This window comes from Crinia signifera, chromosome 1, assembly GCF_055691185.1.
Source record: "Crinia signifera chromosome 1, ASM5569118v1, whole genome shotgun sequence".
Lineage (NCBI taxonomy): Eukaryota > Metazoa > Chordata > Amphibia > Anura > Myobatrachidae > Crinia > Crinia signifera.
In genome coordinates, this window is record NC_139217.1 from 152376545 (window position 1) to 152392662 (window position 16118).

At 44.7% G+C, this 16118-nt stretch overlaps 1 protein-coding gene across 2 annotated transcripts in view; it reads right to left on the bottom strand.

The window, feature by feature from the left end:
* COX18 (cytochrome c oxidase assembly factor COX18) overlaps positions 1 to 16118 on the bottom strand; it is a 33738-nt gene that overhangs the window by 17158 nt on the left and 462 nt on the right. For both annotated transcript variants that reach the window (XM_083174692.1, XM_083174700.1), the window contains exons 2-3: positions 10527 to 11010; positions 6156 to 6256 (exon numbers count right to left, since the gene is read on the bottom strand). In XM_083174692.1, coding sequence (XP_083030818.1) covers positions 6156 to 6256; positions 10527 to 11010 — 585 coding nt within the window. The remainder of the gene's footprint in view (positions 1 to 6155; positions 6257 to 10526; positions 11011 to 16118) is intronic.

The following is a 16118-nucleotide window of genomic DNA, read 5'->3' on the forward strand; positions in this document are numbered from 1 at the left end:
AACTACTTCAACACTTCAGATTCCATAACCCCTTCAAACAAATGTGCCTATAAGTATATATTAACCCTTTGAGTGCCATCGCTGCTGTGAGAGATGTGCAAAATATCAGCTAAAAAGGCCAGGGCCATAGTCAAGGAATTTTAATCACTTTAGTTATATTGCAAATGATCTGAATCAATTAATTGAAGTTTAGTTAAAAATGTATCTACCGGCATCTCCCCATGTGCAAAAAATATGCCGCTCCCAGTGCAATATGACTCTTACACATTATGCCACACAGAATGGGCCAAAATTCACATCAGGACACACAGTATTGGCCAAAATTTACATCAGGACACAGGGTATGAGCCAAAATTCACATCAGGACACACGGTATTGGTAATAATTCACATCAGGACACAGGGTATGAGCCAAAATTCACATTAGTAGTGTTCCCGTTAGGCTTCTTTCACGGGGCGCTGAACCCTGCCCCTTTAAATCCTGCTAAATTCCGCCCTGCCCTTTTTGGCCCGCCCTGCGCTCTGCATATAGTAATACGCGCTGCAACTATTGTCTCCCCGGCCGTGACACTCCGCTCAGCTCCGTCCTGTCCTGTGTACAGCTCTTCTGGGCAGCATGCACCCTCCCCCCTAGCAAGAGGTGAGCGGTGTGTCAGCGCGACGGGGGAGGGTGCATGCTGCCCAGAAGAGCTTGACACAGGACAGGAGCTGAGCGGAGTGTCACGGCCGGGGAGACAGCCATATTACAGCCATCAACAGTGAATGTACTATAGCTGCACGTGGTGAGACAGAGACGCAGACAGCGGCACTAATCCCTTGTATTTGATCACAATTATTACTAAAGAACCTGTGAGAGTAATACTGCATATGGCATATATGCTGGATAAGAAAATATAAAACAAATAGCCACATTCATTTAGCCGCCGAAAATGGCGTGGCGATATCAGCAATGAGAAACATTCCCGGCACATGCTAAGCGTTTATACATAGTATGCAAAGTGTCTATAAACAATACAAGAGACACGCAGCATAAGTGTGTAAAATAAAAACACACATCTTCACTGACACAACATAGACACTGTGTCCAAATACCAGCTCAAGTAGTAAATATGTCCCAGTGAGAGGTAACGGGACTGAAGCGCCGACGGCAGCGCTCATAACGCACAACAAAGGGAACCAACAGTGTCACGTCTGCTATGATATATGTAACACAGATAAGGTATATGAAGCCTATAATAACAATGTTAACAGCAGCGGGGACTCTGTGCATATAAATCAGATGTAAATACCGGCGGATAAACTGTTATAGCTGCGATAGACAGCATAACAGCGTCCGGTTCAGCAGGGATCCTTACACTGACATAAAAACAGTGAATGTGTCTTAACTGCATGAGGCGAGACTAAAATGCCGATAACAGTGCTTATATCTCTGTAATAAACACACAACAATATACAGTGTTTCTGATGCAAAAATGGGTACTTATGTAGTATCTGGGCGCCCGATTTAGAAATCGGGTCGGATCGGGCACATCGCATCGCATCGCATGCGACCATCGGATGCGATGCGATGACCCGATTTTTCCATAGGAATCAATGTTAAAATGGACTAAGTCCATTTTAACATGGAATTCAATGGGAAAAAGGGGTCCTTTTCATACCCCTACTATCCAAGTGGGCATGGAGTAAGTTATAAACCTGTGGCGAGCGTAGCGAGCCACCGAGCCCGAAGCGTAGCGAGCCCCGCGAGGGGACACAGAATACTGTCCGCTCACCACGCTTCGGGCTCGGTGGCTCGCTACGCTCGCCACAGGTTTATATCCAACTCCATGCCCACTTGGATAGTAGGGGTATGAAAAGGACCCCTTTTTCCCATTGAATTCCATGTTAAAATGGACTCAGTCCATTTTAACATTGATTCCTATGGAAAAATCGGGTCATCGCAACGCATCCGATGGTCGCATGCGATGCGATATCGCATTGCATCGCATCTGATTGTATGCCTTAACTTAAGGCATACAATCAAAAAATCGGGCGCCCAGATACTACATAAGTACCCAAAAATGCAATACATATTAGAACCAACTGGGAATTTATTCACTGCAAGAAATAGAGAAATCACTATTAAAACTATGGGGCAGATTTATTAAGCTCGGTGAAGTGATAAACTGTCTGGTTTTTATCACCAGCCAATCAGCTCCTACCTGTCATTTTTCAAACCAAACCTGTAACTTCACATGTAGGAGCTGATTGGCCAGTGATAAAAATCAGACAGTTTATCACTTCACTGAGCTTAATAAATCTGCCCCTATATATGGTACTCCCCACATGCAATATATAGAGTGCATGATCTGCCAGAACCCAATATAGGGAACAACACAGCCTTATATTCTAACGTGGTATAAAAGGGAGGCGAAATATAATTCCCTTTCTCTCTTCATATTACAACCATCATGCCTCCTTCCCCTGCCTAGCTGACATGCCGCTCACTGCCTTATGTGAGCGCCTGTCAGCGCTATTACAAGCAGCCTGCCTCCTCCCCCTGCCTAGCTGACACGCCGCTCAGCACGTTATGTCAGCACCTGTCAGCGCTATTACAAGCAGCCTGGCCTGCCTCCTTCCCCTGCCGAGCTGACACACTGCTCAACTCTTTCTACAGTATGTGGGTGGTTGTCAGCTATTACAACCATCATGCCTCCTCCCCCCCTGCCTAGCTGACACCACGCCGTTCCCCTCTTGCTATGTGAACGGCTGTCAGCTATTACAAGCAGGAGACCCAGTGCCGGGAAGGAGAAGCCCTGCACTGGCAAAGAGAAGGAGAGTCGGCGCCGGGTGCGGAGACAGGGAGACCCTGCACCAGGAAGAGGAACCCTGCACTGCTGGCGGTGGGAGAGGGAGATCCAGCACCGTGGAGTGGATGCCTGCGCTGCTGCCAACGAGAAGAGGAAGGTACACTAGACATTCAACGTGTCACTATGCTTTCAAACCCCTGCTCAACCTTCTTCACCCCCCGTCCTCTCGCCATGTGTGCCCCGACCCACGTGTTCCTCTGTCCCTTCAATGTGTGCCACTGCCCCTACCCATGTGTGCCCCTACCAGTGTGTGCATCTGTCCCTGCCAATGTGTACCTCTGTCCCTGCCTGTGTGTTCCTCCTTCCCTGCCCATCTGAGCCCATATCCATCTGTGCCTCTGTCCCTGCCGTGTGTGCCCCTGCCCAAATGTGCCTCTCTCCCTGCCCATCTGTGCCCCTGTCCCTGTGTGCCCATGCATGCCTCTCTCCGTGTCCCCAAACTTTGGCTCAGTCTGTGTGAGGGTATGTAAAGTTTGGCTCAACCATGTGGCAAAACGTGATTTTTTTCCTTAATCTGGGTGGCATGACGTGAATTTTGGCTCAACGTGAAATTTTGGTTCATTACGGGTGGCATGATGTGAATTTTGACTCAATATATGTTGCATAATGTGAATTTTTGCTCTTTCAGTGTGGCATGATGTGAATTTTGGCTCTGTCCGGGTGGCATGATGTGAATTTTGGCTCAGTCCGGGTACCAAGAAGGGAATTTTGGGCTCAGTTAGGGCACCAGGATGTAAATTTTGGCTCAGTCTGGGTACCAAGGTGTGAATTTTGGCTCAGTCCGGGTACCAAGAAGGGGATTTTTGCCTCAGTTTGGGTACCAGGATGTGAATTTTGACTCAACCCAGGTGGCAGGACGTAAATTTTGGCACTCTAATTTTGGCATAAAGGTGCCCATACACAGAGCGATCCTTTTTTGCGAGGCGATGGGCGGTTCCTCGTATCGCACAGCACAAAAAGTATGTGTTGCATGTACTTTTTGAAATAGATTGCATCTAGTTCAAAATGCACGCTGCTTTAGCACATCGCATACATTTTTAACTAGATATGATGTGATCTAGTTCGAAATGCATGGAGCACATCGCTCCATGTATGGGCACCTTAAACTGAATTTTGGCTGATTCCGTGTGGCATAATGTTTATGGGGCAAGTATAAGGGGGTCTACTATTGTGTTGCATAATGTACATAAGAGAACATGGCATGGCACACTACACTCAAGGACACGTCCCATTTTAGGTGGCCACGCCCCCTTTTTCTGGAGCAAGCGCGCCTTCGGCACGCAAATTACCCCAACCTTCACTTTTAGATACCCCCACTTTAAAATTTCCACTTCGACCACTGTCTATATAGATATATATCTGTATAGATATCTATCTATCGCATCATTTTGCCCTTTAAAATGAAAATGTGCCTTCCTGACTGAAAAATGTGCCCTCACAATTGAAAAATGTGCCCTCCCCTAAAAAATTTCTAGAGTGAACACTACATCAGGACACACGGTACTGGCCATAATTCACATCAGGACACAGGGTATGAGCCAAAATTCACATCAGGACACAGGGTATTGCGCAAAATTCACCAGGACACACCATTATAAATGAAATCAACATCAAGCTATGCAGAGACTTTTATTATTGATCATCAATTATAAACATATGGGGCTGAGCATATTGGACATATTGGACATCACCAAAGAATAAAACTATGCCCACCAATCTTACACCAAGGGTCATGTATGCGGTGCCCAACCAACCTACTGCCTAACCTTCTTGTGACAAAAATAAAACTGCTAAGTAAGACCCCATTCCCTGTGACAGTGCACCCTCAGGACTGCTGTCCATACCCCCAAAAAACAACAGTAGTGTTACCTTTTGTTTTTACTTTGTATAGAAAATTTTCAGGCCATAAAACAAGGATCAAGAGACCCTGTTCCCCCCTCTCCCCCAACACCCCACCCCATCCCATGCCACCATAAACGCAAAATAAAGCACTTTAGGAAAAAAAAACCTCAGTCTTACTTTTTTATTGACTGAGATTTTGGCTGCCGCTGCTGGTCTCACTTCAGACTCTTTGCCCCTTTCACTGCAGCCGCTGCTGCTCTGCCTTCAGCCGCTCTACCCCTCTCACTGCAGCCGCTGCTGCTCTGCCATCAGCCGCTCTGCCACTATCACTGCAGCCACTCTCACCTCCCGCCTCTGCTGTACAGCTTACGCGCCTGTTCAAAGCGCCTCAGTCGAGCACTGCGCCGGTGCGCGATGACGTCACCCGTGCACCCGCACAATGCACTATTGGGAACGCTGAAGTCAGGAGAGGTTTCTGCTGTAACGGGGGCTTCAATCTTTAAGGTGGTCAAAATTGTCTGCAAATGACTGGACATTTACTTTATTGAGGTCAATAATGCTCTAGAAACACAAATAGGTCCAAATTATATAATTTTTTTTTTTTTGTAAACCTTTAAAAAGATACAAAACCAGTCACAGCGATTACAAAGCCAGCCAACTAATAAGCAGTTTTCTGCAGTTACAAGAAGAATTTTGGACCATCCGTGCTAGTTTTGTTACATTTTTAAAATGAGCGTCTATGGTGGGAACCGCTCATGCTAAACTTTAACATAGGCGTCTATGGAGCCACGAACAGCCAATCAGCCGCAGAGCTCCCCGGAGCCCACTCCTGAATGGCTGGGGGAGGACCCGGTGAATGACATAAATCGTGAAATCACTCAGTTCGAAGGAGGAGCTACAAATGTAAACACACTTGCGGCTCCTCAGTTCGTGTGGTGCTGGGACACACTTCTTTTTTTTTTTTTTACCTCCCTGCCTGGATTCTACAGTAGAAGTGGAAAGGCCTACGGTGGACCCCATAGGTAAGTATGTATGGATGATTGTAGTATGTATTAAAGTTTTATTTTTCAGGGTGTCTGTGGGCCAGATGTACTAAGCTTGAAAAGTGATAAAATGGGGGAGTGATAAGCCACCAGCCAATCAGCACCTAACTGCCATGTCACAGGCTAGATTTGAAAAATGACAGGTAGGAGCTGATTTGGTTGGTGGTTTATCACTCTCCATTTTATCACTTTTCAAGACTTAGTTCATCTCGCATACAGCAGATCAGCCGCATTCGGCTGATTGTAAATCAGTCAGGCACTGGGTCCAAGCCGTATTTTACATCGAATGGGTACAAATGAGTGCATTCATATCCATTTTATCTTAGTAAATTTACCCCTACATATAAAAAATAGTAATAAGAAAAGAAAAATGCAAAGATGGAATCGAAAAAGTCTTACAAAATAAATAAGGAAAAACTTACTTGGCAACTTTGTCTGTCCAGCCATGCTGCTTCCCATATACAGACACTTCATATCGCAGATGCTTTGCCAAACTATGTATTTCTGTCTGTAAATTCTCCAACTAGCTGAAGAAAATGCAAAGGCTTTAAAGAAAGTGACATGCAAATGCTTTATATATCATTACGCAATGTGATAAGAGATAACACACATAATATACATTAAATACAGTTGCAATAAAAAATATGTGAACTCTTTGGAATTACCTGAATTTCTGCATGAATTGGTCATAAAATGTGTTCTGATCTTCATGTAAGTCACAACAATATAAAAACACAATCTGCTTAAACTAATACCACACAAACAATTATATGTTCTTGTGTTTTTACTGAACACAGCATGTAAACATTCACAGTGCAGGGTGAACAAATGTGAACCCCTAGGCTAATGACTTCTCCAAGAGCTAATTGGAGTCAGGAGTCAGCCAACCTGGAGCCCAATCAATGACACTAGATTGGAGGTGTTGGTTAAAGCTGCCCTGCCTTATAAAAAATACACCAGTTTTGAGTTTGCTATTCTCAAGAAGCATTGCCTGATGTGAACCATGCCTCGCACAAATGAGCTCTCAGAAGACCTACTATTAAGAATTGATGAATTGCATAAAGCTGAAGAGGGTTACATGTATCTTTAAAAGCCTTGATGTTCATGAGTCCATGGTAAGACAAATTGTCTATAAATGGAGAAAGTTCAGAACTGTTAACACTCTCCCTTGGAGTGGCCATCGTGTAACGATGACTGCAAGAGCACAGCGCAGAAAGCTCAATGAGGTGATGAAGAATCCTTGAGTGTCAGCTAAAGACTTACAGAAATTTCTGGCACATGCTAAATTTTCTGTTGACGAATCTACGATATGTAAAACACTAAACAAGAATGGATTTCATGGAAGTACACCATGGATGAAGCCACTGCTGTCCACAAAAAGCATTGCTGCATGCTTGATGTTTGCAAAAGAGCACCTGGATGTTCCATAGTACTACTGGCAAAATATTCTGTGGACAGCTGAAACCAAAGTTGATTTCTTTGGAAGGAACACACAGCACTATGGGCCTTATTCTAGTTCACTCTTTCTGACAAAATCCTTCTTAGATGGACAAAACCATGTGCACTGCAGCTGGGGCAGATGTTACTTATGCAGAGAGAATTAGATTTGGGTGGCGTGCTACTTCAAAGTGAGATCTATATTGCAGTGTATAAATAAAGCAGCCAGTATTTACCCTGCACAGAAACAAAATAACTCACCCAAATCTAATTCTCTCTGCACATTTTACATCTGCCCCCCCTGCAGTGCACATGGTTTTGTCCATCTAAGAAGGATTTTGTCGGAAAGAGTGAACTTTTAGGGTGAAAAGGCCCTATGTGTGGAGAAAAAAGGCACAGCACACCAACATCAAAACCTCATCCCAACTGTGAAGAATGGTGGAGGGGGCATCATGGTTTGGGGCTGCTTTGCTGCCTCAGGGCCTGGACAGATTGCTATCATCAACGGAAAAATGAATTCCCAAGTTTATCAAGACATTTTGCAAGAGAACTTAAGGCCATCTGTCCACCAATTCAACAAAAGAAAATATGCCTTCTGGAGTGGCCCAGTCAGTCCTGACCTCAACCCGATTGAGATTATGTGGCATTACCTCAAGAGAGTGATTCACACCAGACATCCCAAGAATATTGCTAAACTTAAACAGTTTTGTAAAGAGGAATGGTCCAAAATTCCTCCTGACCATTGTGCAGGTCTTATATGCAACTATAGGAAATGTGTGGTTGAGGTTATTGCTGCCAAAGGAGGGTCAACCAGTTATTAAATCCAAGGGTTCACATACTTTGTCCACCCTGCACTGTGAACGTTTACATGGTGTGTTCAATAAAAACATATAATTGTTTGTGTGGTATTAGTTTAAGCAGATTGTGTTTGTCTATTGTTGTGGCTTAGATGAAGATCAGAACACATTTTATGACCAATTTATATGCATGGTGAAGATTTCCATTTCGCCATCACCTCAGGCTCCTACAGTACATCGACATTTGTGTCATCTACTTGTCTTTGGAAGCCTAATTGCACAGTCCGGCTAGCTAATTTATTTGTGACACCTTTTACACAGCATATTACTCTTGGTTACTTTTCATTGGATTTTATCAACTGGCACACACCAGCTCTTTACTTCTACACAAGCAGCTGTATTTTGTAATGTACACTCATGCATATTTAATCTATGTAATGTTTTGATTTGTAATAAATATTTTTAAATATAGATTTATTTATGAACCTCCATGGCTGCTGTAATTCATTTCTGAACGGATCCGATACGATTTGCCGGCGGTCGGGATCCCGGCGGTCGGAATCCCGACACTGGAATCCCGACCGCCGAAATCCCGACAAGGGGGGGACATGGATCGCCCCCCCTTGCGGGCTCGCTGCGTTTGCCACGCAGCGGGCCCGGTGCCTCGCTACGCTCGGCACGCTATTTTATTCTCCCTCTATGGGTGTTGTGGACACCCACGGAGGGAGAAAGTTTCGGGATTTCGGCGGTCGGGATTCCAGTGTCGGGATTCCGACCGCCGGCAAATTAACTGCATCCCTTCTGAACAATCGGTTTGATTTCAAGCATTGAGCAAAATTGACGACACACCCCTAGTTAACCAACGAAAATGCTGCAGTATGTCAATTATGTTGAAACTAATGGGGGACTATGATTGATCATGCAGGACCTGTTCTGCACATGCCCAGAATGGGTCCTGCACAAACGCCCTTACCATCGGATATGTACATGAACCATCAACCTTGCATACAAGTCTGAATTAGGCCCAGTATACAGTATAACCAACAAGAAAATCCAATTTAGCACCTTGTATATTGTGCTGTAGAGGGGAATAGGATAGGGCAAATTACAATTTGAAATAGATTAATGATATATGGGCCATGTTTTTTGCATATCTTTAAATTGCCGTACAGCGCTAAAAACCATCTTCACATACATCTTTTTATTATAAAATGAAGCACTTAATTATATATTATATATTAAAACATATATATTGCACATATACATCGGTACTATACTGATGGAAGAATATAAGGGGGCAGTCTGTTCCTAATGTACCTTTAGGACCTTAGATAATAGTTCCTTAAAAAGCTGAATTTACAGTGGTCGTGTGTTACCAGTACTGTAGAATCATGGTAGTGACCAGCTGGCTGGAGTCTCCGATTGTAATATAGTTTTTGATGCTCTGAAGCAAAGAGCTTGCTGATGTCCACTGGAGAGACACCTTTGAAAAAGCTGGTAGGTATGGTGGCCAATCCCGGGATCGGCGGGATCCCGGGATTTGGCCTAAAAACGCTGGGATTTGAATCCCGGGATTAGATGCTCACATCTGATGCCGGGCAGCGTCTGAGCGAGTGCTTAGATGCTGCCCAGGAGTTCCCGATCCCCGGCCTGCAGTCTGAAGCAGGTATAGGCAGTCCGACCTGCGCAGCATGACCTCTGACCGTCACACTGCGCAGGCCGCACCGCCCATATCTGCTCCAGAGTGATCCCTCAGTCCTCACCAGTCCTGTTGCAGCTTCGGCCGCCCGCCCTCCAGGCGGCTCTGCTGCTGCTGTAACCACCCGCCTGCTACCGTCTGCCCTGCTCCCGCTGATGTCTTCCCTGTTAATGTTTTTTTTTAGCGCTGCTCGCTTCATTTGTAGTTTTATCCCTAATTTACAGGGCTTGCTATCCTGTTTTAAGCAGCAGCTTGGATTAACAGCATGCTATAGCACCGCCTTATTACTCACCTGAGGCTTTCCAGTTGTTAAATATAAGCTGCCCAGTATAGTATGTGTATTCTGTGGATGAGCCGTAGAGGTTAACTATCTACTTTGCAGTTATATCTGGTTAGCATCATTTATCTATATATTCCTTAGTAGAGTGGAGATCATTTAATTTATCAAATGCTAGCTATATTTTCAGGTTGGTGTATACAGGGTGTAGTGCCAATATCAGTTTATACTATAGTACATCTTTTTAAATCATAATTATTACCGGCTTTCGGTGTGTCCGGCTATAACTCACAATGGCAAGCACCTGAAAGTGCAGTTTAGGATAGGTTAAGTTTCAAATATATGTGGTCATTGAGAATATATGTGATTGGGCATTATAGTTACAACACAGTACAGGGGAACACTCCATTACACAATTAACGGATATGAGAAAGCTCTCCACGTAGTGAAGCAGGGATTAAACTTCTAAAAATGCACATAAAACTGAGTCTTAGCACTTTGTCTAATATAAAATCACATGCTGCCTTACATTTTAGAAACACTTTCACTAATCTAAAAAGAGTGAAGCAAGAAGAATACGCACCTTGTCTAGAATGTACATTTGATATACTGACAGAGGGAGAGTGACTGCTGTTCTCAGCAATATCGTTGTGCACACAATATTCGCCCACCATGGCATCCCTGTAGCTTCTTGCACAGAGATCAGCACATTCTCAGCCAAATGAACAGGAGCAGAGTCTGCTAGCTTTGCATACACCCCATGATCAGCATACGGCTGCCCTGCAGATGCAGCTGCAAGAGGCGCTGCAGATATAACAGTCCTGTTAGGAGAAGCCAGATATGGTGCAAGGAAAGAACTCTTGCTGTACACACCACAAGATCTATGGACATCCGGTAAGACCTGTACTTGTTTTATTAGAACTTGTTGTCGGCTTCTGAAAGTAACCATGCTGAAATACCGTGCATACGGACATCTTCTTGAGAACATTATTTGGCATGAAAGGAATTCATTGATTTTAGTCCACAAAGTTGGGTTCTTCATAGGTTGACAAAACATTACCCCAAACCTGAAAAAGAAAATAATATGTAAATCGATCATTTCCAACTTTGTCTAATAGAACAGCTAACTGATATGGAAGTCAATTACAGTGCATCTGCTTTCATTAGGCATAATATGTTTACTGGGTGGCGGATGACACTCTGACAGTCGGGATTCCGATTGTCTCTACGCTGTCTTTGGAATTATTACTGTAAAATACCCGAAAGTTGGGCTCCTGACTTACAGGGGTTTTTCACCCTCGTGGGGGTCCAGGACTCCCATAGAAGGATAATATAACCTATGGGCCAGCACAGCAAGTCCGCAAGGGGCTACTCTGCACTTGCCCCCTATCAGAGTCTTGGCGGTTGGGATTCCGATGTCGGTATAATGACCACCGGAATCCCGACTGTCGGAGCCAAATACCACACCCATGTTTACTATACTATCCCTTAAAACTAGGACTCTAGTGAATTACACAGGTTCTATGGCTGATTAAAACCAGGTTATATGCAGGGTTTAAATCAACCAGAACCTGCATAGTTCATGAGTGTTATGTTTTTTGCAGGCTGGGAGATTATCGACAAACCGGGCATGCGTATAGATCATAGCATGCACGCGCAAGGCCGTCCTCTGATAAAATCCTGCTACATTTTTGATTGCTGGCCATACATCAGTTGATTGACAGAAAGCCGGCATTTGGGGGGTACTAACCAGATGTTTTCTGGGAGTGTCAGGAAACCGCAGGCGCGCACAGGCATTTGAAGGGAGGACGTGTGAAGCCAGCTCCAGCCCTGATCCGGCTGCTACTATTGAGGTCACGCTACGCAGCCACACACGTGCCAGCCCACTCTGCCCACCTAAGGACAGCTTTACAGCGGTTCCTAGCACGCCATCTGAAGCCCAATCCCAGATCCGAAAAACTTTAAATCCTGGGATCGGCCTCCGGGATTAAGGGGTTCAATGCTAACTTGCACCATTGGCCATCTATTAACAACTGACCATTATCGTTCCTTATTGCAAGTATTTAGTGGTGGCTTAACATTTGTCTATGGTTTCCTGCATGCACTGAATGTTAACAGTTTAAAATAGTGAAAACCATGACAAATGCATTCACTAATACAACAGTTTTAGGAAACACCAGACCATATTTGGTTATTTGTGTCCAACATACAGTTTTTTGTAACCCTGCACTTTAGTAAACATAGCCCTATATGAACAGGTATCTGGACTATTCGTCAACATGGACAATAAGTAGACACCAGCAAAAGCTCAACATGGTAATGTCACGTTTCGTGAAGCACCAGCTGGAGTGTAACGGGGGCTGGGTGCTTTAATGTAGGGCTGTTGCATGAACGACAGATTGGAGTGAAGCAATTGGATAAAATTAAACCTTTTTTAATAAAGATACTGCGGTACAAGATATGAATGATGGCATAAAGAATAACTGTAGATATTGATAAACTGAAAGAAGGCAATAATAAATAGTACTTATTGGAGAGCTTGAAGATGATTGGGAAGTTGAATGATTGGATGATTGCAGGATTGGATGATTGAAGAAAGATTGGATGAAGAATTGGATGGTTGAATGATTGGATAAAGGATTGGATGATTGGATGAAAGAGAAGAAGATGAAGTCCAGTTGAATCTGTGCTGAGTGAGATCGTAGCTGCAGGACCAGGGATGCGACCACGGATAATAACCGTCAGGAATAAAGGAAGATGACACCCTTTGGGGGGTTAACCTTGTCCTATCCTAATAGGCGGCAGAGGGTTCCGTGATTATATGGTGGAGCAGTGGACGATCAGCAGGGAGATCAGCGAAGACTTTCACCAGGATGCGAAGGAGAGCTGTAGTGGATACTACAGGGATAGCCAGGAGTGACTGTTAGCGGGTAGACATCATTGTACTGACTGCCGGTCTGGCCTGGCTAGTCAGACTTTAAGGATAGAGCTGAGCGGTGATTGGCTGTGCGTGTGACCTAACAATTTGGAGCCGCGTAGCATAGGCTGTAGCAACCAAGAAGATGGCCGCCGCCATATGCGGCGACAGAAACCAGCCGGCGGAGAATATACGCGGAGGTGCTGCAGCCGACGCTTCCCAGCCAGAGGCCTAACATGACACGGACACCATCATGGCGATCCATGCCTCATGCCACCCAGAGCCTGCACAGCAGGAGACTGCACACCACAGCTGTCACCTGGTGGTGACAGAGTGTCGGAACGAAGACAGCCAGCATGGGCACCAGCAGCGGAGGTGAGCACCAAGACAGAGGGTAGCATATCAGAGGTCTGTAGGACCGGGACAGCACAGGGAGCCAGGGTAGCTGAGATGGTGGTCATGATAGGTAATGGTTACCACATGAAAGGACAAAATTAGGTACTTGTGTATTACCACCGCTCCCACTAAGCAAATTACTTAGTGGGCGATTCTGCGTAAGAAAACCGCATTGCATGTTTTTTTTGCATGCGATGCAATTTTCCTATGTAATTTATTCACTGCTCTCTAGCCGCAGGTGGTGCGATCACATGCAATCGCACCGCATGCAAAATCGCATGAGATTTTATAGGGTGCGATGCCATTTACTTTACTATACACTTCTATGAGATGCAATGAGTTTTAGGCATCCCCCACTATCCAAACCACCCCAAAGCATTACAGAACGCTCCTCCCGACCTTTTCATACTTCATACCCCCACTATCCACGTCGGCGTGGAGTTGTTATATATACTTATATAGTGTGGCGAGCGCAGCGAGCGGCCGCGGAATACTTGTAACGTAATCCGCTGCGCTCGCCACACTATATAAAATAAACTCCACGCCAACGTGGATAGTGGGGGTATGAAAAGGTCGGGAGCAACGTGTTCCGCCACCGCTCGCCACGCTTTGGGGTGGCGTGGATAGTGGGGGGGGGGGGTGCATAAATCTCATTGCATCTCATAGAAGTGTATAGTAAAGTAAATGCCATCGCACCACCCGCGGCCAGAGAGCAGTGAATAAATTACATAGGAAAATCCGCATGCGATGCTATTTTTGTACGGTGCCGTACGTATGCAAATAGGGCGCCCTGATAATACACAAGTACCCACAATTATTTATTTACAATTTTTTTTTTCATTTTTCCAAAACTTATACTTTACCGTTCCCAATCGTAATGCACATGGATGGTAAAGTGTGCCTAACACAGCCGTAGCGGATCTAGGCACCTGGCCCATAGTACACATGTCCAGGTGTCAACATTGATACTATAAACACATGAAAAGGCATGAAGACCTTCACAGGAGTTTTACATGTGATTTATCGCATGTAAGTGAGCCTCCCGAGGAGCTGCTGGGGGAGCTCAAGCGTAATTTGGTTCAACTTGTCCTTAGAAGAAGTCGGACTAGTGTATGGGGGGGCCTTTTGACATTGAGTGTACACACTGAACAATATTGCTAAACAATATAGTTAAGGGACATCAGCGGGATCCGCTGAACATGCAGGTCATTGGCTATTTAGCCAAAGTGACCTGCATCTTCAAGCAGACTGCAAAGCTCTTTAACAATGTGTGACAGCCGATATTGTGAAAGTCCTTTTGTTATAATTAACAATATTGGATGTGGGTTCCGATATTATGCATAGGTAGGGTTGCCACCTCACTTGTTATAGATTCCTGAAGATACACCCTCCTTGACCTAATGCACGCGCCGAAGGCTTCCGGAGAAGTGGGTGTGGCCTGTTCAGAAAAGTGGGCGTGGTCTCTGTACACCAGATAGAAATGACAAGATATGATAAGATTTATGTATGCACACACATGTATAATATACATATATATTATACATGTATAATATACACACACTATATATATATATATATATATATAATATATATATATATATATATATATACACACACACACATATATATACATATATATATATATATATATGCGAAGAACCAGGAGACAAGCGCACAATGAGCGGTAAAATTCAATTCACTTTTATAAAATATATCAGCTCACGTACATGTAAGTTTAAAGATAACAGCTTGCCAGCATATCATAATAAAGAGCGGGTCGTCATCTCACACAAAACCACGGTAGCCGCAGAGCTCCCAGCGTCTCGTCGGTCCGATTTCCCGGCTCCACCAATGTGTCACAGCAGTAACTCGCCCAACCGGTTTCGTCGCTTATTGGACTTCGTCAGGGGGTGTTTCTATCACTGCTAGGTCTGCTTCTTAAATACCCAGCTTAGTAATTGGTAATGCTTGACAGCTAAGAAGCAGACCTAGCAGTGATAGAAACACCCCCTGTTGAAACCGGTTGGGCGAGTTACTGCTGTGACACATTGGTGGAGCCGGGAAATCGGACCGACGAGACGCTGGGAGCTCTGCGGCTACCGTGGTTTTGTGTGAGATGACGACCCGCTCTTTATTATGATATGCTGGCAAGCTGTTATCTTTAAACTTACATGTACGTGAGCTGATATATTTTCTAAAAGTGAATTGAATTTTACCGCTCATTGTGCGCTTGTCTCCTGTTTCTTCGCATGTACCTTGGGACCGTGGAATCGGTCATTTCGGAGGAGAGCTGCACCGTACTAAAAACTTGAAAGAAGTGATTTACTAAGGACTAGCGCAGCCTGCTTGTTACATAAAGGCACATAAAGGTTGATAATAAAAGCACTTACCCCCCCCACGACGTGAGGAATTGGAGCCGGCACACGGAGTTGAAGAATAGGTGATTTAATGTATCAGCAACATGTAGACAGTAACAGCTGTATTACCCAAAAGTCGTTTCAACTGCTCACAGGCAAACTGATGAAAACTGCCTGTGAGCAGTTGAAACGGCTGTCGGGTAATACAGCTGTTACTGTCTACATGTTGCTGATACATTAAATCACCTATTCTTCAACTCCGTGTGCCGGCTCCAATTCCTCAATCGCACTGTGTGCGATTTATGTATGTGTGTATATTTATATATATATATATATGGGTAATGTGTCCAATGTGCATATACATACATCGGTGTTAGAGCGGAGAGGCTGTGCCGGAAGGGGGGGGGGGGGGGGGATAGGCGGAGAGGCTAGTTATTCTAATTCTCTCTGCACATTTTACATCTGCCCCCCTGCAGTGCACATGGTTTTGTCCAAGAAGGATTTT